At 37.2% G+C, this 27,879-nt stretch overlaps 1 protein-coding gene across 3 annotated transcripts; it reads right to left on the bottom strand.

Annotated features, from left to right (window-relative positions):
- Positions 1-215: 215 nt before the first annotated feature.
- On the bottom strand, positions 216-27,879 carry SH3TC1 (SH3 domain and tetratricopeptide repeats 1). 3 transcript variants are annotated; one of them, XM_058837546.1, is made up of 18 exons: positions 27,760-27,879; positions 22,437-22,688; positions 20,040-20,114; positions 17,790-17,917; positions 15,280-15,385; positions 14,930-15,073; positions 14,122-14,296; positions 13,708-13,781; positions 12,699-12,894; positions 11,570-11,697; positions 9,408-9,443; positions 6,276-7,961; positions 5,733-5,913; positions 3,727-3,877; positions 2,427-2,549; positions 1,982-2,132; positions 905-1,101; positions 216-682 (listed from the first exon to the last, which is right to left on the bottom strand). In XM_058837546.1, exons 2-18 carry the CDS (start codon positions 22,642-22,644, stop codon positions 452-454), a joined length of 3,990 nt encoding a protein of 1,329 aa, XP_058693529.1. In that variant the 5' UTR covers positions 22,645-22,688; positions 27,760-27,879; the 3' UTR covers positions 216-451. The 3 variants fall into 3 exon arrangements, with proteins under 3 accessions (XP_058693529.1, XP_058693530.1, XP_058693531.1); XM_058837547.1 differs by lacking the exon at positions 20,040-20,114; XM_058837548.1 differs by lacking the exons at positions 15,280-15,385; positions 17,790-17,917; positions 20,040-20,114; positions 22,437-22,688; positions 27,760-27,879 and having other exon boundaries at positions 14,118-14,296; positions 14,930-15,066.

Below are 27,879 nucleotides of genomic sequence, written 5' to 3'. Positions count from 1 at the left end.
AGCCCATCTATCATGCTTGTGCAGATGCATTTACTTGATCTCGAAAAAGTAATAAAGCTAGGTCAGGCAAAAGAGGCCACAATTCATATTGAGTGTTTTTTCTTCTGTAACACTTTATTAAATATTTTTCATTGAATCTATGCATTAATCATTTTCCAATATCCATCAAGGCAGAAAGATATAGCAAAGAAATTTGTAATTTGAAAAAAAGAGACTGTTGGGTTTTGGTTTTAGATCACAGACGGATCCTTAAACAACAAGGACAAGACTGTATCATAAAGACAATGAAATGTAGTTCACTGTCATATAAACTGGTAATTTAGTCTGGGATGAGGAGCTCCACCTTACAGCACACAGATAATGAGTCATTGAATGCAGCCTTCATCCTCCTACAAAGCCAGTATTTCCTTGGGTACCTCCACAGTAGTTAGGCTGCATTTTCCAAAAATGCTTATGAACTCTTGTAACACTGATCAGGAGCTAAATTTATTCTCCTTACATTCAGCTCTGTTGCAAAGGTTCTTGCCTTTTGGTAGAAGAAGAGAGACATTTCCCGATCCACAAGGAAGTTATGGTAGATCACAGCAAGTCTGGTGTAAATCTTCAGTTGAGCTTTTTTATTGCCCAGGTCCATGGCAGCAGCGAGTGCCAAGTGGTAATAGCCAGCTGCATCAAAGGGGTCCTGAAATAAGAGGCTCAAAGATAGTACAACCAGTGCAAGAGGACTGCAGAGCTCAGGTTTGTGAGTATCTCACAAGAATAATACAGACTTTGAGCTTTTTTGAGGTTTTCCCATTTTACTGTTTACATCCCAAATACACAAAACTAGCAAATAGCAAAATCTGATTCTGTGAAATATAACTCAGTATAAAAATTTGCTACACAAATTATTAAAATTTCTTACCTTAAGGTCATAGAATATAATATCTCCTAAGACCAAGTACACCTTGACATAATAGAGTGCTTCCTCCTCAAACTCCAGAGGAGAGGAACAGAGGGACAAGGCCTTTAAATAGAAGTGTTCAGCTAGTTCACAGTGACCCAAATGGTGATGGATGGCTGCCAGGCGATGGTAAGCTATTCTTTCATTTAGCTGATTTCCTAATGAGATAACATGAGTCAGGATAAAAACAGAGACAAAGTACTCAAATCTATGCTACCTTTAAAAAATTTCTGTACTGAATTTGCTGAGCTTTTATTGAATAAAAACACATTTGCTTAAGAGACATATGGTCAAAACCTGCCCTTCAGGAAAAATCCTATGGAATTTCTGAATTTCCTCCCATAGGATTTGACAGTGTCTGGGATTTTAAGAAATAACTACATTCATCTCTCATGTATATATTATAATATTTTTACACCCACAGTGCATACTTACAAAAAATACAAATAGATTATTATGAAAGAAATGAAAGAAAGAAAGTTAATGGGAATAAAGACTCCCTTGCCCATCCCAATATATATTTTACATGAAAATTTATGACAAAGATTATTTTCAGACTGATCAAAATGACCTGTCTGTGCTTGTACAGAGTGTTAAGATGGTTCTTAATCAGTTGAACAGCTTCCAAATTTCAGGAACAGTTATTTTGAAGCAAAACATAATTTTTGATTTTTCCATCTTATGGTGGCTCACAATCAGGACCATGGGCAAATCTGAAAGTATATATACTCAAAAGCCTCTTAGGACTGTATTATCCATAAGTATTGTATCTTAGCTCTTAGAAGCACACTCAATTTGGACATAAGATTACAGGTTTGATTCTGTGCTCTACCAAAGGTTTTTCATTTGATCCCAATTTAGAAGAGGAAGCAATAAAAAGCTCATTCATGAATAGATGCAAAAAATGGCAATTATGGTAGTGTTATGAAAACCTGGCAAGAAATGACTGAATGCAAGGGAAGAAAACTTTAAATCTAAAGTTCTGTTGTATTTTCAGAGGTATCACTCATACTCAACTATAATGGAAATTGGTCTTACCTAACTTTACACTGAGGACAAGAGCTACTCTTGCATATTCCAGACTTTCCTCATAAGCCTTCAGATTCATCAGCAATTCCACCAACTTATTGCATAATCTGAGTTCAGTGATTTTGTTGCCAGTCCGAAGAGCAAGTGGGAGAGCCCTGTCCTGAAACACACAAAATCAGCTTAGGTATGGCTGAACCCCACAATGTGCACCAACTTGCTCTCATTTATATCAAATGAGGTAATTTCTGGTTCCATTTTGCTGATTGCTTAGAACAGTTCTTGCAGCCAGAAGTGGATTTGAAACAGGTGATATCTACTAACACCATGACAAGCACACAGCTGCAATAGGTTATAAACAGTTTGCTGAGAGGTTCAGCTTTTGATTCAGCATTTGTAGAATGCTGCTATGGTGGGAGGTACATAACTATCAATGAAGCAGAAAAACTGCACAAACCCTGTAGAAAGTCACTGCTTTCTCCTTTTCCCAAGTACCATCAAAAAATATGTCTCCAGCAGCCTCAAACAATTCCATTCCTAAATTTGGATCTCCTGTGCAAAGGGCAGCATCCTGAGCAACCTGAAAAGAAAACAAGGAATGGGGAAGGAAAGAAAGAAATTAAATCATGTTTACTCTGTGGTTGAAAAGTCATAAGTATTAGCAATTAAAAGTCTTTGTATTATCTTTCCTATTATAATAATGAGAAAGGTTGTATTTGATGTGAACATGCTCTTATTTGGTACCCTGTCTTTGAATGAGCCAGTGGCAGGTGCTGAAGAAGAAACAAAAGCCTAGTTTCCTTTTTCTGGCATTAGTATCCTGCTATCTCTATCAGCACATGACATTCTAAAAACAACAGCATATTTGATAGCTGCCACATAGTAAATTTGAATTAGATCAAATATATAATAGAAATAAATTCAAATTGCAAGTTAGACATTGCTAACTGTAGATTTAAAAGCCTGTGAACTCATTTCTGTAAATAAATGCAGGTCTACTATTCTATTCTCATGGATAAATATGTGTCTTGTTAGCAAAAGATTTAATAAGACAGCATGCAAAGCAAGAATACCAGGATCTTCAGTTATTGATAGAGAAAACAGTAATGCCTTTTGCATAAGGCAAGAATCTTTGCTGTGAGTCTTCAAAGCTCTGGCTTTGTCTTCTTTAGCTTTCAAATTTCATTCAGTTAATAATACAAGTCCTTTCTACCTGAGCACAGAGGTGTGCAAGACACGTGTCTCTGCTCTCACAGGTGAGAAGACAACAGCAGCCCCAGCTGGCTCTGTGTCATTATTATCATTATTGGCTATTAGGCATAGCCACAGAGGGAAAGATTCAGATGCTTTGGAAATGCTTTCTAAAGAAGCTACTCTGTTTTCCTGGGAATCTGGCCCACAAGCCAGCATGCTAAGGTGTTATTCCCTGTTACCCACCAACGTAGCATGCATGTGTGGTGGAATCCCTGTGGTGCTGTAGAGCTGGTAAATGGTGCTGAAGAAACACAGAACTAACAAGAACTAAGAAAGGTCACCACCCAAAATCCTTCCAGAATCAAGCAACTGATTAAAATGGATCACCAGTGGAAAATGCTGAGACTTTCCCTTCATCTGCTGAGCATTACATGAATGGTGTCACTGAATGGTTAGGACATTAACTGGCAAAATATGTATTTTTGCATCTAATTACTTACTCTTACCATGCCACCTGCACAACACTGACACCATGTGCATGCCTGTAAGTGTTGACAACACACCTGAATATAAAGATCCACAAGCTCATTCTGCCTCAGAACATAATATATCTTTCCTGCCCGGAGCCAAGCATATGCCTCCTTTTCTTTTTTCTGGAGATCTATAAATATTCCAAGGCTTCTTTTGGTATATTCCAGAGCTGACCTGTAGGCCCTGAAACAGAAAAGTGCTACTTAGGGGAGAGTTCTTCAGAATTGCAAATGGTTTTCTTCATAGCAAGAAATGTTACTATAAAAGACATTCTGTTTCCCCTATTTAGGGCACAATTATAATTTCTCAGCTATATTACGCTTGTAACTAAAGAACTCTTTTTTTCCCCTCTTTGTTTGTTCCATGTATGATTCTTGTTAGATTGTTGCCTATTACATTGTAATATTATATAAATATGTTGTATATATAATGACATATATTATTATATTAGGTTATCCATAATTTTTTTCCTTTCCAAGATGGTTTATTTGTGTCCTTCCTATACCTCAAACCTGTGAGAAGTAGAAAAGTTTTTCCTCGTCTTTAACTCTTCTATCATTTATGGTTTTTTCCTAAAAATGTCAAAGAAGTCACATCTATTTCTTTTGAATCATCTACACATCTGATGTAAGTGCAATTCAGACTAATCAGCAATTGTTGAAAAAACAGGAGAAGCTGTGAGGAGAGTGGTAGGGCTGAGAAGAATGGGACATGTCATGATCTAGAAGCACTTAAATGACCAGATTTATTGATGTTACAGAGGTCTATACCAGACATAGAAACCTCAGACATCTCAAATCTTTCTCCACCTTGTGCTAGACTCCCATCACCTTGACCCAATGCATTTTCTTCTGAGCACAAGACACAAACATGAGAAAATACAACGTGACCTGCACAGTCATTGTGCCAGAAGAGCAGAGTTCCATTGTTCCTCAGGGCAGCTAACACAAAGAATACTGGGATGCTGTGGCCTAATACTATATTGAGTTTGTGCTATTATCTGGTAGCAAGCTACTGTTATACAGTCAACATCTGGGAGCCAGGCTACTGGGATAAAATTCCATGTACTACAAGCACACAAAGCAGCAACTTCTCCAACTAGTGAAGACTTTCTGCAAATTCCAGGCAGCCTGAAATCTTAACCAACTCCTTTGTCTTCAGTGTCTCCAAAGGATGGTCACCAACTAGATCATTAAAAAGCCCTAACAAATCAAAATAAATTGGGTGACCTACTAAGCATATTAGATGCTCAAACTACAGCCACTTAAAGCTAAAATAGGCATTTGTTCTCTTTTCATGACTGAGAATATTTTGCATCCTTACTGAGGCAAGCTTGAAAATATCTGAATCTAAACTCCTTGAAATACTGCAAGGAAAAAAAATCAAAGTAGCCTTAAAAAAACACTTTAAACATTCTTAGAGAAAACTTAGTTTCCACAGAACTTGCTATTATAATTTAACTTGTGCAGTTTGTTATTTCAGTAGATCAGAGCAAAAAATTGGTAATTTGGAAAATAAGAGTAATATAGAAATTGCAGAAAAGAAATTATGCAGATTTGCTCATCGGCTTTGTACTTATGTAAGTTTTGATAAAAGCCCTTCCTTGAATAGAAACACTTACACAGAGGCAATTTAATGCCTGACCTGTTTGGAATATGTCCTTTGGTGTCTTAAGAAAAAATAAGTCTTTCAAAAATCATTGAAAACAAATCACCTCATATAGCAGTCATCAAGAGCTGCATAACACATCATAGGTTTAAAATGTATTTACACAGATTTTTAAAATAAATTGGTTTTTGAGGTGGTGCTAATCCATGCAGAACATCTTATCTCCCTTGGCAGATTATAGTTACTCAAAAAGAAACAAGAAAATTCTCCATTAGCACTGGACTTTTCAATTCTGATAAAGCATATTACCAAAGCAGTCAGAAAAAACCAAAAAACAAATCAGTCATATTCAGCTTTTGCACAAATTGAGATCCTTTGAAGGACGGAAAAGTTAAAATCAGAATGAAAGAAGTCATTAAACATGACTTACCTTTCTGTTCCTAAAGACAAATAGAGCTGACTAATGGTTTCCAAAATTTGTCCCTCCAGAACTTTGTTGGACATCTTTCTGGCTAAAGATAGTTGATATTCATTGTAGATGACACACTGAGTCTCATTTGGAACAACTGTACTGTAGAACTGACACAGCAGTTTAGTGGCTTGTAGTTGACCTAGGAGAATAGATTGGAAATACAAACATGAATCACTGTTTTAAAATCAAAGTTCATTAATTTTAAAATTATTCATTTTCACTGTTTCGCAAATTACAGAACAGACAATGAAAATATAGAAATCATAGCAAGAATATCCCACTGCCATTTCATTCACCCCCAAAGTTAACAAAGGCTAAAGGCTACTTCAAACTTCATTTCCAAATAAAGTAGTAACAGAGTCACCTTACCTGCATAATCTGCCTCAGTCATGGTAGGAAGAATAACAAACACATGCATCTTCTAAATACAGATGTAACATACATGTATAACTAACATTCCCAAACAGGGTACATTTTGTGACTTATAAAAGATATACTTACCCTCCAGATGACTTGTCTCCAGTGCAACTAAAAAAGCCCATTCATAGTAAAACCTTCCTTTCTCTCTTTCAGTTCCACCAACATAATAACATCCCAGCTGAAGGAGGACTTGGGTGAAGTCTTGACCACAGTCCATAATTGGAAGCTTGCAGAATAGCTTAACTGCCCTGATAAAATAATGTTCTGCCAGCTTGCTGGCTGCTGCATGCAGACAGAGTGCCCCAAAATTAGCCAGGGCTATGGCTTGGTTATGGGTCATCTCAGTCTCTTCTGAAAGACACAGTGCTTTGTAGTAGCTCTCAGCAGCTTCTTTTGTGTTGTTTGTCCTTTTCAAAGCAATGGCAAGCATGTTGTAAGCGATGCCGAGCTGCTGAGGACTGCTCCATGCAGAGTCTACAACAGCATTTAAAATGGCTAAAGCCACATCATACTGCTTGTAAAGAATGTACAGCCAGGCAAGTGAAACCAAACAGTTGATAGTTTCCTCTGGCTTAGCAGAGGCAGAGTCCAGTGCTTTCATCATGTAAGCAATGGCTTTTGCATACTGTTTGTGGTGGCTGTATAGCTTTGCTAAGCAGAGATAGATAATGCTGCACAGTCCTTCCTCCTCATTAGTAAACACAGAAGAAAGTGCTTGCGTGAGGTAAGGTGCAATTTGAGATGGGAATATTTGCCTGAGTTTTCTCAGTCCATATAGTTTGGGAGCATTTTTGATGACTAAATCAATCCTTTTCAGGGAATCCATTAAGGTACTGGAGCTCTGGGGAGAGGTAACCTTTATGCAACTTAAAACAATGTGTGGCAAACACTTTTCATGGTAGGACTCTGCCAGTTTGAAGTAACAGTTGTTGGATAAACTGTTTTGTAAACCCAGGTCATTGAGCAACAGCTGAAATCTTTCCAAGAATGGCAGTGCCTCTTGGTGTTGTTTGCGTGCACTGTAATGTTTTGCCAGCAGAAAGCATGCTCTTGCCTCTGCATGTTTGTTCTGGCTCAAAACTGTCCTCTTCAGAGCATACTTCAGTATGTCTGATTCCAGGTCAGCACTGCAAATGTAATTGGGAATTCCCATGAGAAGTGATGCAGCCTTGTCAAAAATATGAGTGCACTTTTCTTTGTTTTTCTGGGTCAAATAGATGACTGTTAGATTTGTATAAAGAGCAATCACAAAGTACAAATCACTAAACCCTCCAGATACTGCTCTCAGTGCTTCCTCAAAATACACTCGAGCTTGGGAAAACTTCAGCTTTTTGACACTCAGCCTGCCTAAGAGAAAGCACAGCCTTGCTAGTGCCCAGGACAGACCTGCTTTCTTTGCTGCTTCCCTCGCTAATCTTAAAAAACTAACCAGTTCTTCTTCTTCTGAAAACCCATGAAACATGCTATTGGTAAATGAATAATAGAAATCATACAGGCTTTTGAAGCTGCTCTCATACTCCTTCCTATTTAAAAAGAGTAACAGTGGCTCAAAGATGTCAGATGCTTGAATATTTTCTTGACGTATGTGAAAACAAGGCCCTTCAGGCAGAGGAAATATTTCAGTCTTTGAAGAACCAGCAGATTCCTCCCTTTCAGCAGCTGGCTCTTCAGCTTGAGTGGCCTCCAAATTTTTCAAGTTCTTCAGCAATTCCTCTATCTTGCCATTTTTGCTAGTGGATCCTGGGCTAGAAGGTGAGCGTAGAATTTCTGAAATTTAAGAATAAATTACAGATCACAACTTCCTGTATGCATTCACAGAAAGACCTTTGATAGACCAACTAAATCATTTGTCGGTGAAGATGCTGTTATGAAAACATTATGTAAACATACCGTGATTTCTTAACAGTACATCTAGGAGACAAGCCAAAGGTGTAAAAAGATAGCAAAGAGGATTAACAAGTGTGGGAGACTGGAGGAATAGGAATAAACAGAACTTGCCATGTGTAAGCAGGTTAGTGATCAGTACACTTGTCTAGCCAGGCTCTGGGCCTGATCCAGCACTCATCCAACAGAAGCCCAGCATTAATTCAAGCTGCCTTGAAATGGAGGCTGGATAAAGGGCATAGGATCAGGGCATGGATGCTGGTTGGATTTAAGGTGTGAGGGAAATGAGAATTCAATCTTTCAAGTAGAGTAAGGGTATGCCAATATCTTGACAGCCTGCTAAGGCACCTGCCAGGGCAGGGAGTGGGACTGTGCTATTTGAGCTGGTGAAGCCTACATGTGTGCTTGGGGCACCTGCAAAGGTTCTGCTCTCCTGTTCTGTTCTAGCCAGCCAGTCCTGGGTATTGTGTCATGGCATTTCTTCTATCAATCAAATATCAGCCCTGATTCTCTGCTGATACAAATTATCTTTCACAAAATTACAAATTTGTGGCAACTGATGTGGCCATTGATCTAAATTCTCCCAGTGGCAACATCGTTGAATACCTTATAAATACAATAAAGACACATGCCAGCAATTCTTAGTCCTCCCACTGTTTTCCAGCCCAGTTAGTAGGGCAGGGATTAGGGCTGGAGTATACAGTCATAGTCAGTTCTTAAATTTACAGCTGCAGATCAACAGGCGCTTGTTGAAGTTACAGATTTAGAGCTCAATTCCCTTAGACTCTAATTTCTGAAACTGCAGCAGAATCATAAATATAAAAATTGTTGTTTAGGAAAATGTAGTACAATATGAGTAATGATAGTGACAGCTTAGCAACAAAATTCCAAAGGGAAATAATTCTGCATTCTCAACAAAATATCTCCTTTGGGAAATCTATTTCTGGGACAGAGTTTTCTGGTAGACAAAAAAATCTGCTGGAATTCAAACTCAGCAGTTGCCAGGTGCCCCATAAGCAGTATTTTGCCTTGATAAACAATGTGGAGGGGCTGGGACGTAGTGCATGTGTGTAACATCAGTGAAAATCAGTCATACAATTTGCAGCTGGATAGCAAGTCCCAAGAAAGACATTTGACATTGGTGAAAACTCAGTGTCTTACAGAAAATCTAGTAAGAAAGGGTTAAAGCAAAAATTTCAGAAAGCAAACAATAAGAAAAGAAAATTAGCATGTGAAGAGACATTAGAAAGAGAATAGCTTGAAAAGACACTAAAAATATCAGCAATCTCATTAATTTTATGTAAAAATTATATGTGTATGAAGTATTACCACATTCTTTCTGAAATTCAGGTTCTTCTAATTCATCTGTAAGAAAGAAAAAATTATATTAGCTATAGTATATTGGTTATTTTTCCATTTTAAATCTCCTAAAATAAGGCTACATTTAGCTGATAATTCTTTATGTCGGAAGAATTTGATACATCCTGGAAATTTAGAAGAAAATGAATATTCTGACCCAAAGCTAGCAGGGACTTGCCCTCCTGCTGAGACAATTCACTGCTTCCACATGGCTATCATCATGCATCTACCTCTGCTCAGAAAGGTGAGGAGCATGGCACAGTCAGAATTGGAGCCAGGCTGTCCTGCAGGGGGGAGGCATTTCTGCTGCATTAAAATACAAGTGGGCAGCAGAGATATGAACATTCTCCACAACCCACTCATAAAATGAGATAGCAAGGAGCCCTTAATATTTTTAGTGTCACTCCCAGGGTAATGGGGAGAGAGGTGGGAAGTTATTTAGGGTTGCTTGTGTAGATAAGTGTCAGACTTCTGTAGCCATTCCAATAGCAGGTGGTTGAAAAAAATCTCTCATCTTAGAATATGTATCTTAATTCTGTAGCCATTATGACTATAGATCTAGCTTTATACTTAAACATAGCACATCTGTAGAACATTTAAGAATTACTATTTTGTGTAGCAGATATTTCTCAAGGCATTTCAGTTGTCATGCTGCATTTCAGGAATATTTTCACTCTCTTCACTACACTTGATGCAATAGCAATGGTACTGAGGGTATGAAGGATATATACAAAAGCAGATATATACAAAAGCAGAGCCACACAGACCGATTAAAGCTCTGTTTAAGCTGGTGGAAAGCTACTTTACTAGCCTTTGAGAATGACCATTTTTATAAATGCTTTCCTGACTTTGGTGGATGAAGGGCACAGATGTTTCTGTAAACACTAACTTAATGCTCTAAATATCTAATCAAGGAAGTGCTCATAAGTAAATACTTCTCAGTAGATTCATGTAGATGGAGGAATTGAAAATTCATTTAGTCAGATCACACAAAGAGTCAAGTGAATATTGAAAATGCTTACTCTGGATAAACTGAGTTATGAGAATCAATTGAGCTATTTAAGAGAAAATTGATAAAGATGGTACTATGAGGTGGGGGAGGTGCAAAAGGAGTTGGTACTTACAAAGATTCACTACAAGATGTAGTGAAATATCTGCAACAGCAAAAATAGCTGTATGTCCAGTAAGCCCATGACATGCTTTTTAGTGCTTAGAGGTTTGAGCTTTTGTTCCCAGGCTTTTCATTAGAGCACAGGAGGTGAGATGTGGAGGCATTTTGCACGTTGCCACAGCAGGTCTGACATGCCCTGGTTACTGTTCACACTCACACACTCTGATTTGCAGAATTAAACCAAAGCACCCAACTCCAACCTACACAGCAGCTCCTTTCAACCTGGAGCCTATGAGCCTGTCTCTCAGGGGGGCACTAATGGAGACAAAGTTTTGTTAAAAACTGGACAAGCATCACCAACAGCCTGTGGTGGAATAAAAAAATCACTGCCTCTCTTCATTTCAACATGACTATTACATCACCCTGCCTTACAGTAAGCCTATAAAGGTGAAACCCCACAGTTACCCCAATTGCTTATGCACAGCACAGAGAAACAACAGCTGTATCAGAGATGATGTTTCTATGACTAGATTTTGCTACTTTTCTATATCTTTGAAAATTAAATCAAGTATGAAGAGGTGTGTGTTTGCAATAGCTATCAATAATTATTATGCTGTGCTATCTTTCCCAAGACGAAAAGCCAGCCAGTTTGGGCAAAATACTGCTTTTTATAATGCAGCCATGTAAAATTATAATTTATAATTAAGTCATGTAAAAGCTTGGAGATCTGTGCAGCACAATAAGAGAGTTTTTAAAAGCCTGTTGTTTAAATTCACTCAGGACAAAGAAAAAAAGACAAAAGATTTACAAATCCTCTGCTGGGAGAAGTCTTGAAATACCAGAAAAATAGCAAAGATAATATAAAGGATTTTTACATGCCATATCAAACATCCAAATGAATAGAGTTTTTCAAAAGAGGCACAAATGCTGGGATGTCATTGGGAAAAAAAAATATTATAACAGGGGTATAGGAACTACTCATGTATCTTGTGCAGTAAAAAGGAGTAAAACTCATCCTTACCTATTCTGTACACGGAGCAAACATCTGTGATGGAGGTTTGTTTCAACAAATGTACTATTTCTTCCAAACTTTTTTCTTTTGAAAAAAAAGATAGTTCTTCTTCTTCAAGAAAATCCAGATCTTGTGGTCTAGCAAGGAAAGGAGTAACTTTGAAGATGCCTGAAAACAGATTTGGCTTAAGGAGCTCACTGCATCAGTCAAATATGAACTTGTTAGAGAAACCAATACAATCTTTACATTATAGGTTGTGCTGCACTCAAAATTAGCTTCAGTCAATTTATAATATATGCATATAAATTGATAGTAACCATACTTACAGCTAACAGTTTCTGCTGTATCAGAGTAAGCTTTGTCAGTATCATTGTACAGCATTTTATGAGACTATTTATTAGAAGCATGAGTCTTGAAGGACTTTATGGTATTGATTTTCAAATACAAGCTTTAAGTTACATATGAAATGGACCTGCAAGCAGCAGTTAAGAACTCCTTGTATCAGCATGCAAACAGTTCAGGCATAGTAATAAGAGTGGCCTATTTACATGGTGCCAATGCATGATGAAAAACACCCTTTACAGAGGTTTCAGTCTGCATTTTTAGCAACTGTTTTCAAAGGTCCCATTGGAAGCAAGTTAAGGCGTATAACTGAGGGTACTAGAAAAAATACAGAACTTAGATGTTTAACATAGGTCTTGAGAGACCAGCAAGAGAAGCTTCTGCAAGGGTAAAGCTGCTTGGTTCTTTAGAGCCAAAGAATAGAAACTGAAGCAATATAATAAGTCCAGCAACCTATTTTCCCAGGAAGACACTCAGCTACAGACTAATAATATTTCACAACATTTATCAGACTTCATATTCCAATTCCTTTGTAGTTTTGACTGATACATGCTATGACAATTCACATTAAAACAACAACAAAAAAAAACAAAACCAAACAGACAAAAAAAACCAAACAAAAAACACCCCAAAACACAAAAAAGCCCAAAATACACCAAAAAACCCTTCAAAAACAAACAAAGAAACAAAAAAAACAAACCAAAAACACACCCTGAATTTTATGTTCAGCATTTTAAAGCTGAAACTAGTATACTAGGTCCTTTTTGTTTATGAGATATAAATATGCATCACTCACTTATTTCTAGATAAATCCAGCTTAACATGATCTGTCTTGACAAAACCTATTTGCCCAGTAAACACATGTCTTCCAAGAAACCATTCCATGCATTCAATGAAGTAGCCAAGGATTTCAATTTTGTCCCCTTCCTGGAAACTCAGCTCTTCTGACACAATACTTTCATAATTCATCACAGCTAGACAGGATCCCATTGCTGTGTAATAAGGAGATAAATAATATTTGGAGATAAAGTAATTTAACAACAGAAATGCACTTAAATAGAACAGCAACTCAGCAGAATATATTTAGCAAAAGACATTACTGGAACCTGTGAGTTGAATATCTGCTGTGACAAGATTTAAAGCACCCAAACCTCATTGGTTTTGTTTGATAGATCTGTAAATAGCATGTAAATCCTCGTTTGCCAGCCATTAGAAAGAAAAGCCTAGAATGTTCTCACAATTCTATCAGATTTCATCATGGTGCAGCAAAAAGAAATGCTTCAAGTCCTTACTTTCCCTCTTACAAGGGGCTCTGAACTTGGGCCAGAGTAAAGCACTTGAACCAATTTTGAACCAATTAAAACGATCCCTATGGGATAAATATTGGTATATACCAGTCAATACAGTATTAAAACTGACACCACAGAAGAAAATAAGCCATATTTGCTCTCTAACCTCAAACCATCTGTATAAGTTTTATTTCTCTGGCAGTATAAGATAGAGCAGCACACATGTGAAAGATCCACAATTACATTGGTGCATTTTCTGAGGCATCCTCAACTCAATTACTCTATACTGCCTTGGTGTGGTATTTAGGAGGCAAAAGGAGAAAGACAAGGCTTTAGAATTTGACTGTCTTAGACAAATTTATACCCTCACTAACTTTACTGCAAACTAATTTTGAAAGGTGTTTCCCCACTAATACAATGGACGAAAAGTTATTGAACATTTTAGAGTCTGTTTTAGCAAAAGCATAGAGTAAGTTTGGGTTATTCTAAAGTTGATATTTGAATCGAGTTTCTTACCAACTTTTCTGATGGATTTAGATTCATCTTTATATGCAAAATCAATGGGATTAGAATACCCTTTAAGAAACCATCTGAAAACAGAAAAAGAAACTGAAGTTAGTGTATAGAACATTTCACTAAATGTTGTGACAATATCCGTCCTACTTAAAATACACACGAAAACTGATGTATCCCTCCCAAAATTAGCTTTCAATTTCAGCACTGCTCATACACTTCAGACACACTTGATTGATATTTGTTTGATATGAGGTTTTGATTAATATTAGCAGTAGAAGTACTGCTACTTCAGGAAAACAAACCCAACTGAGAAATCCATGCCATTTTTCCCTGCCCCAGGTAGAGGCATCTCTAAGCAGACCTGCATATGTGAATCAGATGTAATGAAATACATGGGTAGAGTCAGGTACCTACTGATGGAAAGGCTCCAGTGGCTCCAGAGGAGCATTAGACCACATGGGCATGTCACTATCCACTGATCCACCTGTTGAATCTTCAGTAGAAGCCCCAGTCTCAAAACAAGTTGTTTCATTGTCTGTAGCCATCATCTTTTGTATGGTATTATCAGGATACAAAACAAAAAAAGATCCTATAACAAAAGCAGTTGAGCAGATGTCATTTCATGTTATGTTTTAGTGTCATATAAGCCCTGAAATGGTCTTCAAGAGTATCAGTAATATTAATTTAGAAATTGAAAATCTGATCTTTGTCAAGAATTTTCTTGCTTACTGTCAGATATTCATACATTTCTGTCTAGGGTGTCTTTCACCAATAAAAAAAAATAAAAAAAATGCAGAGATGATGTCTTAATGAAGCACATACTCCCCTGCTGCACAAATAATCCACCTATCCTGCCATCCTGTCTGGCAGTACCCACAGGTGATGCTGCTTAGGAGAAGCACATGAGCCTGGCAACTGTTTATAATCCTCCTGCACATCTCCAGAATCTCCAATAATATTAAGCAAGTTGGAATGTACATCGCTTCCTAATCCTTTTGGTATCCATTTATGCACCAGCTGCACATGAATTTCTTTAATCCCTTCATGATCTCACTGAACCTAATCTGCATTTGTTCCTTTCTTTTCTCTTTACAATGTGCATTTGGAGTGAGTAAATTTAAACTTCAACTTCATTAATTATTTGAATAGGTCTTAATGTCTGATTTGGGGATTTTAAATAAAGATGCTTCCCTGAGCCTAGCCTTAGCATGTAGACTCTTACCTTCCTGTACTAGCAGACTTCTGTACATCAAATTTAATGATTTTTCATTTATACAGACTTCAATACCCGCATCTTCCTCCTCTTGGGAATATAGCCAGAAAGACTGGTCTAGGAATAAATTCTCCATGCAATGATTTATAAAACCTATGAAAAAGAAAATCCAGTTTGTTTACTTTATTATTTTACAGCATTTCACAAAAATACAAACTTTCAGAGAGTTAGAGACTATTCCATTATTATTTAATGCACAGTGTATAAATCAGAAAATTGCAGTCAACAAGTTCCCAGAAATTGTGTGCCATTGAATACAAATTAATAAGTTGAACTATTGTATGGTGAAACAACTTTACCCAGTGAGTGGTAGGTTAGAAACTTCCATATTTCTTCAAAAGTTTTAAATGTCACCACTATTAAATCTTGGTCACTGTGAATAGACAGGAGTCTGGCAGAAAGCTCCTAAAAATCAAAACCAATACTTTAATTACAATTACACCAGATTTAAGCACAATTTCTTACTAGGTAACACTTAGGCTGAATACTATGCATTAAGAAGGATAAAAAAAATAATCCAGGATTTTATCTGTATGAGATATCTGTTCTTTACCCTACGGGGAGCCAAATTTTAATCTGACTCTTGCTTAGCAATTGTGCCAACAGTTTCAGTGAGGTTAATTTACAGAGGAAATGAAGACTGCACTGAGACTGAAGGTTTGTCTAATTCAGAAATATCTGTGTATAGTTCTATGAATAACCACATAGTCAGATGTATATATATATGTGTGTGTATGTATGTATATACATATATATATATATAAGCACACAGTAGTTCTCTCCAAGAATATCCTCCTCACAGGGTGGTTCACAGCTTGGGAAGTGCCTTTGCCAGACGTGTGGGCATTAATATTAAATAGCGGAAAGGAGCTAGTTCGGGGGTTTTTAAACTTGAAATTTCTCATTTAATCACTGTAAATTTTTAGGTTCTACAACCTTCAAATCTAGATTACCCTCAGAGCTCTGTACACACACAAATATGCAGCTCCTGTAATGCAACTTTGAACCTGCTTCCAGTCTTTATCAGGAAGAGATATTGAATAATTATTTCTAAGTTTACTCTTTTTAGGTTAAAAAAAATATACTGAAGTATTATTTTTATTTCTTAAAGTTGCAGTAAGATATTTTTATCCTCATTTGTACTGGTTCACATTGCTAGAATATAATTAAATTACACTTTTAACAAAGATGAGCAATGATAATTCTAAGTGGTAATGATGGATTTTTAAGTTATTCCAGAAATGCTAAAAGGAAAAACTACATAAACCTCCAAATAAGTGAAATAAAACCACATTTTTATGGATTCTAGACAGAGAGGAGTAATACAGAGTCTGGTTGCACTTCAGTTTGTAGCTTAAAAGCAGGGCTCCCCAGTGGTGCTGGCTATTGCCTTTCAGGGAAATACAAAGAACTGTGTAATTTATGGGACAAGTATCTGAATCACAGAGAATGAATCAAATGTAAAGCTAACAGGTATGATAATACTACATCCTTGCTCCCATTACATTAAAATTGAAATGCAGCTTGAAATTGAAGGACTGATCAAGAAATTGAGTTTAACTGTAGGCAGCAGGGAAGAAATTGTCTCTCAAACTTTTTCTAGAATTCAACTAAGATGGGACTGATAATCTACTGATTTTATGACAGTTACCCCACAGCTTTAAAATATCTCTGAATTAATTCTGTTTAACATCCATATTTTCAATTCACACAATCTGAACACATTAAAATATAAAACTCCAAGCTAGGCTTCTTTAGCAGGCATGTCTCATCACTGCTTTGATCTTCTGCATGCACCTTGCTACACTAGATTACATATTAATGAGAGCCTGAAATCTATTAATAAATTGCCAGCACATGCTGAAGTATGTCAGCCTCAGGGGCTTCATGCCCTGCTGAATATCAAAACAACATTCTAACGAAGCTTAACATTATCAATCTTGTTTCCTTCAGAGCCTTTTCCAGTCTGTTTCTAATAAGGCCACAAACCTAGTCCATTTGTTTGCTCTTTTCCTGTACATTCCAATCCCATCTTCCTTCCTCCCTCTCCCTCTATATACAATCCAGAGTGGAGAAGCAGAAGTACAGAGTGTTTGCACAGCCAACAAAGTCAGCAGCTTGGTGGTGGGGTGGTCACAACACATGAAAGGAAGTGGCGTAGAAACACGTGTTTGTATAAGTCAAAACCATAACTAATTAAGATTTCAGTAGTTTGATTTGCTAGTGAAGGAGGCTGGAACACATGGCACACAAAAAGACATACCAGGGGTTAAATGGTATCATTCTGATTTTTTTTCAAGAGGGAAAAGGACACTAGCCTTTATTCAAAGTAAACCTTATTGTTTGTAGAGGACAGGTTTCCCATATACAAAAAAATTAAAGACAGTAATAAAATTTGTCCAACAATTGTATGCTATTTAAAGTTATGGTCATTTAGCCCTGGGAAGTCCAATGCTTAGGCTATTCTCTTTGGGGCTTCTTCTCTGGCTTAGCAGTGAGCTTCCCAGGAAATTAGCATGCCAAATAAATCCAAGTGTCTAGAAACTGAAATGATTAGTCAATACAAGGACAAATTAAAATAAATCAAAGCCCCATTATTTTCCTTGATGTTCAATTTGATGTTCCAGTCTTTTTCAATAATTCAATATTTCTAATGCCCCTAAATGTTTTCAGGCCACAGGAACTGGTCACTCAAATTCAACCACCCAGCGTGTAGATGGAAATAGGACCCAAATGTCTTGCAGACTATTTCAGTAGCACAGGGGGTCTTATCAGAATAAATAAAACAATTTCCAAGCTATTGACTTACACTGAAGACAGCCATCACCTCCTTGCTGTCATTTTCCAGAAGACGGAGCTGCCCTCTGAGCTGTCTTTGGAGCCTGGGATCAGGACACCCACTCTTCCTTTTTACCATTGTTAACTTCAAGGAGATATCTGGAGGAAAATATCCATTTTCAGTACTACAAGCTTTATGAATTAGCTTTGGTGAACCAGAAAATGCCTCAAAATCATAGAAAGCACATTAGGATTTATTTTTTCAGCTTCAGACACAGGTACACAGAACACTGATCTACCGCGTGTTTCTTTTACATTTTTATTATCCTATAGCTGTAGGAGCCTAACATGAAACAATTTTGAGAGACAATTGATACTTATGGATGGAGAAGGAAAAAAAAAAGGAAAAAGCAAGTAGATTGAAAATTTATCATTTTAGACAGCTATGGGCATTGCAAATATGCCCAGATTTCCAAATATTTCATGCATAGCAAAAATCAAAGAAAACCGATACTGGCATAGCCAAAAAAAACCCTGAACAACAGATATTCAGCATGTTACAACCCTTCACACTAACCTTAAATTCATGGCTCTCTGACATGTCACCCCCACTACTACAGAAGGCTTTTGTAAATCAAATATTGTAAAAGCTGTTTCTCAGCTGAGCTAGTTGAACAGTACCAACCAAGTTAAATAGTCCAACTAAAAGCTCACAGAGATGATTTTCCCAGCACATCTAAAAGCAGCTAGATACCTATTCCCAAGCTCTTGGCATCTGTTTCTGAGAAGCTTTTACTACAGCTAAGGGTACAGCTCCTGGCAGCTTCTCTCACATAAAGAGGGTCTTTGATAAAGCTGCTTTCATTCCACATTAATTCATTCATTTAGCTCAGTAACAGTAAATCATAAGTTTTCAGACACCCAGATGGGCACATATAAGCCAATAATACCCAGTCAGGAGGAATTCCAATTGCGAAGTATGTAAATAGGTCACACTGCCAGCAATATGGGACTGTTGTGCTTACTGAAATATTCCCCCTCCTCTGAGTTTCACGCTTTAATCCAGTAAAATAGATGTTTTTCACATTATAGCCTAATATGCTGTATCTTGATCTGTTCCCAGAGGGTTTCCTACCCACGTCTGCAGGAGTTTTACCATGACTTGCACCTAAATTACTCATTATTTTAAGGTCAAGAAGAGCGGCTCAGAAATATAAACCTGTGTTACTGAATTACAAGGCCTCTCCCTTTAAGCTGTGGTCACATAGGACACAAACTAGAGCCTCTGAATGTTGTTCAGATCACTGCTAGAGCAGAATTACTGAAAAAAAAAAATCAGTTTTACCTGAAAACATAAAACATACCAGCACAAGGGAAGACTAACTGGAAAATGTGAATGTTCATTTTACATAATCAAATTGGTTCTGAGGTAAATAGGTAATGGTAGATACACAATGGAACTTTCTATCAAAGTTAATGCTAGTGAAAGAATTATTACATTGTATTAAACCAACAGCTACTTCTGCCAAAAAAAACCCTATAATAATGCCTTATAGAGATGACATATGGTCTAAAACCCCATTATAATCTCCTGTCTGCTTCTATGATCCCTGACCCATACCTCCAGTTACAAAGAACCCAAATTCTGTACACAGCAAGACAAGCAGGTACATAAAGTACAAATAATTTGACTAGAAATAACCATATGCTTAGGGAAGACTGTCTGCCACTGATGTGATTTGTCAGGTCAAAGCAGAGAACAGCTCACTGCTGGTTTTGATGGCACAAGAAGGGAAATGTGCCAAGACCCTCAATTCACAGTTCCTGCCATCTGCTCTCCAGAGGTGAAGCCTACTGAACCCACTTACTGAAAAACTGTACTCAATTGACACTTCACTGAAAATACAGCATCAAAAACAACAAAAATAGATACTTGTAAAAGCCACAAACTTTAAAAGATAAGACATTTGAAGGACTGAAGGGCATATGTAAAATAAGCAATAAACTTTTTATTTGTTTCACCATTTTTTTTTTGTAACCAGTACAATATAATACATAAATTATTTCTGGTTCTTATAGCAGTTGCTTTCTTTTTTGTGAGAGATTCTCAACAAATCTTATGTACAAGTTGGTCACTTCACAGGTGCCATGAAATACATTATAAACCTTACCAGAGTGATGACTGCAAATGTTGACATAGTTGAGTTGTCTCAAAAATAAAAAGTAAGCTATGAGAAAAGCATTATGATATAAAGATAGGATGAGGGGGAAAATGCCTTACCAGTTGGAAAATTCTCTGTCTGACTGGGAAAGGTCCTTGAACTGACATTCATGCATTTTTCACTTGGAGAACACTCTATTACAATAAATGAAAGAAATGGTTATGTGCCTTTTCTAAGTCTTACAAATCACACTGAAAAAACCCCAACAAAATTCCCCTTCCTTTCTAAGGATTTGATGCATCAGATAATTCTTAAGAGAGTATAACTATTTTCTCCCCTTCCTGCTATATAGTTCCCAGACCCAGCAAAAAGTATCTGCAGAATATTGCTTTCCTCCTGTGCTAAAGGGGGAAGTTAAATCTTTATTGCATCATTTTGATGTGAAATTTCAAGATGGAGAATTGGTTGAAAGCCAGGTTCTTAGGAAACAGAATTCTCATTTGGGAAGCAGCAAGGGTCAGACCTAATTTTCTCTTCCCTCACACCTATACTAAAAATGGCTCCCACTGATGCTTCAATGGCAGAAATTGCTGTGCCTTGTACCAATTAATACATGGAGAAAAATAACTCTTCTCTTTATCTGTTACATGTGTATGTAATACTTGCATGGGGGTACTGTAAAATCAAGTGATTTGAATTTGCAGAAAAATATCACAAATAAGGTATGTTTTGTATTAACAGTAATCTCTTTTTTTTCCCTTTAGCCTATGTTTCTTCCTGTCCTTCAGGGAATGATATATTTTTATGCTGATAAAACACCCACTGCAACCACTTCCATTTTCTCAAGGGTCCCTGGGCAAATATCAGTGAAGACAAAGCATCATATTTCTAAGAATAAAAGAGAAATAGATCTTTCATTTTTAGTAGAAAATTTCTGAGGCAATTTTCATGTATCCCAAGACATTATCCTATGAAAGTCTGTTTTTTTTAAAAAAAACCCTGTAATATAGCAGGACATGGTAATTTCAAAGTCTTTTGCATCTTCCCTCAAGTGTATCTATGAATGTTACACGAAAAAAGTTATGCAAATAAATAAGGATTCATAAAACAGGGTTTTCCCACCTTACAAAGAAAGCAAATAAGCCCTGAAAACATTGTCTTTAAGGCCTATTACTAGCACATACTCTAGAAATTGAAATCTCCAAATACTTTAGCTTTGTATAGTTTTGGCTGGGTGTTTGACAGAAGCATTGGGGTTGGGGTTTTATTTTCTTAATATGGACTATATGATGCTTGTTTTTAAATAGAAATTTGATAGTGGGCTCACCACAGTGCAGGCTGACTGTGTTTAGGAAACATTTTAAATTTAAGTCCCCTAGAGCTTCTGGGACCAGACTTACCTGTAGTTCTACTTTTCCTGGTTTTAGTCACAATTACAAACACAGAAGTTGTCAAAACTTTGACAACATGTTATGACTTTGATAATAATTTAATAGTTGACAAGGACAATAAATTAGCATATGTTTTTGATATGTGAACTATTATCACTATTATTTTGATATTAAAAACACTAAAGTTCCTTGAAAGGTAGTTAGAGACATTAACATCCATTTCTGTGACTTTTAGGAAAGGGCAAAGGCTATCAGCAAGCATTTGAATTACTCATCAGTTTAATTTAAAATAATAGTTTGCTGTTAAATTTGAGTTAAAGGGTAAGAGTTACTATAAATACAGTTTGAATATGTTTAAACTTTTTAAAGTACTATAATTAGGTTCAAAAATTTAATGAACTCCTACTTGGTGGAATGTCTTGCATTCTTCTTGGAAAGGTAAAGAGCAACTTCATACTGCCCTGGGATGCTTGTACATGTCTTTGATGTCAGAAGCATTGCAATTGTGGACAGAAAGGCATTGCACAAGTCACAGGACATATACTTTTAAATGGAATAGCTTTTTCCATGATTGTTTGAAGTATTTTCACATTAAGAAAGCTCTTTAGCCTACTGTAAACAAAGAGCCTAGCCATTGCCACCTACCTATGTCACTCTACTCCTCTACCCAAAAAGTCCTTCTGACCTGCAGGGTTTTACCCCACAAAGTAGGTTTTCTTCTGCACAAAGGTCGTACTACACCTCTGATGAAAAAGGAACTTTAAAAAATTATTAAAATAGAAACTTGATTTCTGAATCTTGCAGATATAGCAAAAAGTGCTAGAAAAAGAACTTCTATTTCAATACCTTAGCTCTTGGGTTCTGATAATTTTCATCTCCTTTTATCTTACTAAAAGATAATCCATTTGTCTGCCCCAAGTGAATTTCAGTGTAGATTGTTCAATAGTCCAATCTATGCAGCGTTTCTATGGAAGAAACATAGCTGCTTATATTTAAAAAAAACCCCATCTGGTTTCTGTGAAAAACACATGACAGTTCTCAGCTTATGCAGCATTCAAAAAACACAGTAATTCAAGCATGAGGAGAAGTCGGGAGCAGAGGCACCAGGATGTGTTGAGATCTTACCTGTTTGTTCTTGCGACGTGTCCATCCCAGCTCCATCCCTGACATTGCTGATGGCAGCATTTCTCTCCACATGTTTGTGGTCACACCTGCACATTCCCTGCTCTGGTTCTTCCCCCTCCAAATTCCTGTCTTGCTCTCCCTCCAGAGCAGGGACAATGGTGTTAGTGCTGAGCATAGATGTGCCACCAGCCACTGCCAAACTCTCCATAATTTAAAGTTCCTCACAGTGACACAATGAACATTATCAACAACCTGAAAGGGGAAAAAAAAATATCAATAACATTCTTTTAAAAAAAGCATCAGAAAAGATGAACATATTCAAAAACTGTCCATCTCCTGCAGGAGTTATTTTTAATTATAATATGGATTAGAGATTTTTCTATAGGCTTCTTTCGAAGGAACTGTTGTGTAACACCCAAATTTATCCCAGAAAAAGCTCCTGCAATGAGGTGGCATCGCTGGTTTAGGAACAAAGCAATAGACTTGGCTAACAGCAACAATCCAAGGCCTGAAGTGAAATGTACTTGTGCCCACTGCTAATTATTCATTCTTGGCCAGCTATAAAGCTGAGCCTCCCAGGGATAACATCATTCACATTAACAGAGGAATTGCAGGGGAAAAACATCATTTTCTAAAGGTGACAAGAATGGAACAAGTACTGCATGCTGAATTCAAACAACAATGAAGGCTTATATAAATTCAGCTAAAGAATGAATCCTCCGCAGGAACCCACTGTGCAGGAAGACAGACATCCAAGGATCCAAGAATTACTTTGCAGCAAAGCAGAAAAATGAAGCCCTACTGAAGCTAGAGGCTGAGTCTGGCAGCAAGACTCCATTTGGCATGATCAGGAAGAGGGAGTAGAAATGGAAGTAGAGCACAAGTAGCTGAAAGTTTCACTGCTCCCTCCAGTCCCTGAGGTGAGGCATCCTGCAATCCCATTTCTTGGGCACAAGGTACTTCAGGGTCAGGAAGATGCAGCCAAACCACCTTCAAAGGACATGACTCCCATAGCCAGAATACCCACTGATATTTACACCTTTTTCCTCAGTGGGCTTCCACATGTCTCTAAATAATTCCATGAAGCCACAGGATAGATTTTGCTTCAGTTCTGTCATTTGGATTTAATCTGAATTCCTCTGTGTTTACTCCAGCCATACTCATTAATGATCTGCATTCATGATGAGTGTCCAAGATTGTAATCTTTGGAGAATTTAATCTGTTTTCCAGCAGAAACTGGTTAAATCTGAAGCTGTAGATGAAAGATGCACGTCTGCTCTGCTAAAGCCTCAGACTAGTGCCTGGTCAACCAGTATCCACTTATGACCTGCCTTCAGTCTGGTCAAGAAATGTCTCCCTTTACCATAAAATGGGATGTCCCAAAGCACGTGGCTCTGGCTTTTTTCTTCCCAAACCTGCCTTCCAACACTTCTTGCCCTCCAAGCTTCACATCATAAATCCGTAAACCCGAGCAAACCAAGTAGCAACGTGAACAGCACAACAGCAGGCAGGGTAGGCAGGCACACAGAAGGACGTATCTCTACAACTTTCCTGCTCTTTTACAGTCATTGAAACCTTTACCCAAATGAACACTTCTTGAAAAAACAGCGAACTATATATAGACCAAGGCAAGTTATGCAATTACAGAAAATTAATGAGGTATAGTTACAGGTTGTATGACCAGCTCAGAGAATTAAATCATAACTGAATCTACCACAAGTTAATGAAGTATGAAGAAATCTAGGCTGGATTTTGATTTAATGTTTTCATTGTCCCATTTTTTCCATTTATTCAAAAGTGGCTGACTTTCAAAAGATGCTTTTGGTGCTTTATCACAGTTCTCTTATAAAGCTATGTGTAAAAATTCATATATACACCTATGAAACACAGGTGGTAACTCAAACAAGTAATTTTATTCTTTCTCTCACAAAGGAACAGTTTCATTAACATATTCGCTTGACACTGAAAAACTCCCTATCAGACTTGATGACCTAGTTATAAATGATTACAAATACAGGCCTGCCAAAGGCCAAACTCACATTACCAGGAATCTGCTTTTCCATTTATAGAGCTGATCTTTTCCTTGAAGAAATGACAGTAGCTAACACCATTTTTTTCATTACTGTACCAGGATTATATGTAATGCATTCCAATTTCCAAATTTAGAAATTAAATACTTTTCTGCATGTGTTTTGTAAACGATAGTATCTCCTGTTGATTAAGATATAAATATTTTGGTATTAATGATAATTTAGTTCCAAGTGAGGTTGTTGAAATTACATTGTTCTATGAATCCAAACCCAGTGGTTATTTTTAGATCAGGATTACCCTTAATCCCAGATATGAAATTCAGCATTCAGGTTACTTATTTTTTTCCATAAGCTCCTATCCACAAGCAAAAATATCATCCCACACAAAATTTTGGAATACAAACATACTCTGACTGGAATATTAGAATTAAGTTGAATTGAAGAAGAGATACTGATAAAATTTGCATCAGCTTCTGTAGGTATGAGTAACATATATGCAGGTCTGTGAATGAACTTAGAAAGCTTGGTGCTGTAAGAACAAGCAGGACATCTGAACAAATCAAAATGGATATAATCTGTTTAAGAAGATTCAGTCATACAGCCTAAGCCAAGGGAAAAAAATCAGAATGAGTGAAAGAACAGCAAACAGGTATGTCCTTATGTATGTTCCCTCTGGGTTCCTCCAAGATGCACAGAAGAAAAGCTCAAAGCTCAAACATTTTTAGCAGCTGTGTTCTCTTCTACAGATTCCTTTCCCTTTTTTAATGTTTGCCTTAACCACCAAATGTCAACCCACATGGCTATGTGTAAGTACTGAGAAAAAAATAGTAAACTTTCCTGTAGCTAGGCTCCTCATCTACCTAGGCTCTTTTGAGTGTCTATCTGGCATCTAAATGTATCCTGACACAAACTTTGTCCCAAGTGACAAAGATTTCATAGAAATTTACATTATATCTCTGTGCTTTTATTGTTTGCCTTTAACTATCATGTAAGTACCCCAAGACACATAAGCAGAGCTAGAGTATAATTATCCTATTTATTATGCTGATGCTTTCTCAATTATTAAACTGTTCCACCACAAATGAAAGCAGATTTAATGGCACAGAACCAGAGAAAAACATTCATCCAATATAAAACAGCTTTAGAGAATATTAAACTGCTGTGCTTGAGTCACTCTCATTATTAGAGATTTTTTCATAAACCTATAATGCTAGTAAGTATAAAGGTAAGTTAGCAACTAGCCATTTGTTGATAGCAACAAATACAAGATTAAGCTCTTCAAGATTAAAGATCTAGCTAAAGCTTGGCATCTCTAACTACTTCTTACAATTTACATTTATGTGTAGATTATGTGTACCGACTAAGCATTTTATTTATAATTTAGATAAAACTGGTTTTCTCGTGCTCTTTGAGGCTTGACCAAAAAATTCCTATTTGGTGCAGGATGTTATCCATAGAACTTAATGATCTTCCTGTTTTTCTGAACCCAGAGCCAACCTCTACTAAAAATAAAAGCCATGTGGTCAAGCTGTGGCACTCCCCACTGCTCCTGAGGCAGCAGAGAGGAGGCAGATGCTGGACAGCTCAACACCTCGAGCGCTGCTGGGTGCTCTGGTGTCCTCCCTGCCCACAGCCAGAGCTCCCTGGACACCAGGAGTGTGCCCAGCTCTGGGTGCTGCCCCACACACTGTCTGAGGCTCCTGCCCTGTCCCTTCTCAGGGCACAGCGGGCAGGAAAGGACAGCATCCAACAGCTGCTGAACATCAGGTGGAAATGAGACACTCATTTTCCTTCTGGAAGTTGAATAATTCCTTTATCATGCTTTTCTATGTGTTTTTTTACCAAGTGTTTTCAAAGCTCAGCTAATCAGAAAAAAAATACATAGCTTGAGATTTTCCATGTCGGCTGAAGGTTGTTTTTCTCCCCTGTCCTTTTTTTTTTTCTACTATTTTAAGAGGTATTGTGGATGACAGGAACACCAATTCATTCCCATTTAAAGCATTTTGAAGGAGAAAACAAATAATATTCACTGAATCAGATTCTCTCTCCCCCTCTAAAGGCAGATATTTCTGAGACTAGGACCTGGTATACAAAAATGGCCTTCATTCCAAATAGTGCCCAAAACCTGTATGCAATACAATATTTTTTCATTCACCATCATCCCTCCAGGAGCCTCAGAACAATGTACTAATGACTTACTAAAGACCTGTCTTGCAACTCTGCCACACTAAGTTAATCTAGGTCATTTCCCCAAACTGACTCTAGAGTAGCTATTTTATTCCTTCCTTCCAGTTTCAATTAACATTTCACATTTTCTGTATTAAGCTACAAACATCTTAAAGCCAAGATCACTACAAAGCTTTTCCTTTGAGAGTAAATCACAGATTCAATCTCTATGAAATTCAGTCACAGCCATGAATGTAAGGAAAAAAATCCGTATTAGGTTCTGTATGCTCAACAATTTTTATATATTCCACAGAAAAATAAGCAAATCTATAATCAGAGTAAACAAACTTAGGAATCTGAGTGTTTTCCAAATATGGAAGATTGACTCCTTTATCAAGGAAGTAGCTTTAGGTTAGTTAGCAATTGTCAGTAAACAATGTTGCAAGCAGTATCATTGTTCCCAGCAGGTCTACAAACAAAAAAGCCCTAGCAAGCTTCAGAGATGAAATAGATGCCTTTAAAAGCTTTAGCCCTCCCTAAGATTAATTTTCTTTCTATCTCAGCAGCACTGAAATATATTTTCCATCCTCAACACAATTCTAAAAGCACCATACGTCCAAAATTTCCAAGTTTAGATATGGAAAATTGGAGACTAAACTCCACAATCTCATAACTGTTTAAAAATAAGCATAAACTCTAGGGATGCTTTTAAACGAAAATCAGATCACTGTTAGAAAACTATAAAAGGCATCTGTGAATCTCAGTGCTTCATTCTGAGTGCTAGATGTGACAGAATTTGGCCTGTGGCAGATAATGCAGAGGAATAAAGTAGGAGCTGTTGATACTGAACCGCAGCTCAGCTGACACCACGCTACCTGGAAGAGGGAAACAGAGCAGCACAGAAAATGCCAGCAGGTTCTCATAACTGTGACAGATCACATTTACACATATTTTCCAGTGATTTCATTATGGACTCACCAAAGAACAGAACACTACCAAAATTACGCGGTTAACTGGCTGCAATTCCAACACATCCACAATAAACCCACAGGCAAACACCAGACCACAAAGACCTAAAATAGAGCAAAAGAGGGAGATGCAGACATAGAGCACAGGACTTCCCCTACCTTTTTGAGGTCTGAGCCACTGTAACATGCTGGTAAAGAGCAGGCAGATCCCTGCCTTCCTCAGCTCTGCTCAAAACTGACTCCAGCACAGCTCTTCCTGTTTGACCTTCTTATCTTTCC

This window comes from Poecile atricapillus, chromosome 4 (genome assembly GCF_030490865.1).
Source record: "Poecile atricapillus isolate bPoeAtr1 chromosome 4, bPoeAtr1.hap1, whole genome shotgun sequence".
NCBI lineage: Eukaryota > Metazoa > Chordata > Aves > Passeriformes > Paridae > Poecile > Poecile atricapillus.
This window is presented reverse-complemented; position numbering and strand designations above follow the sequence as displayed.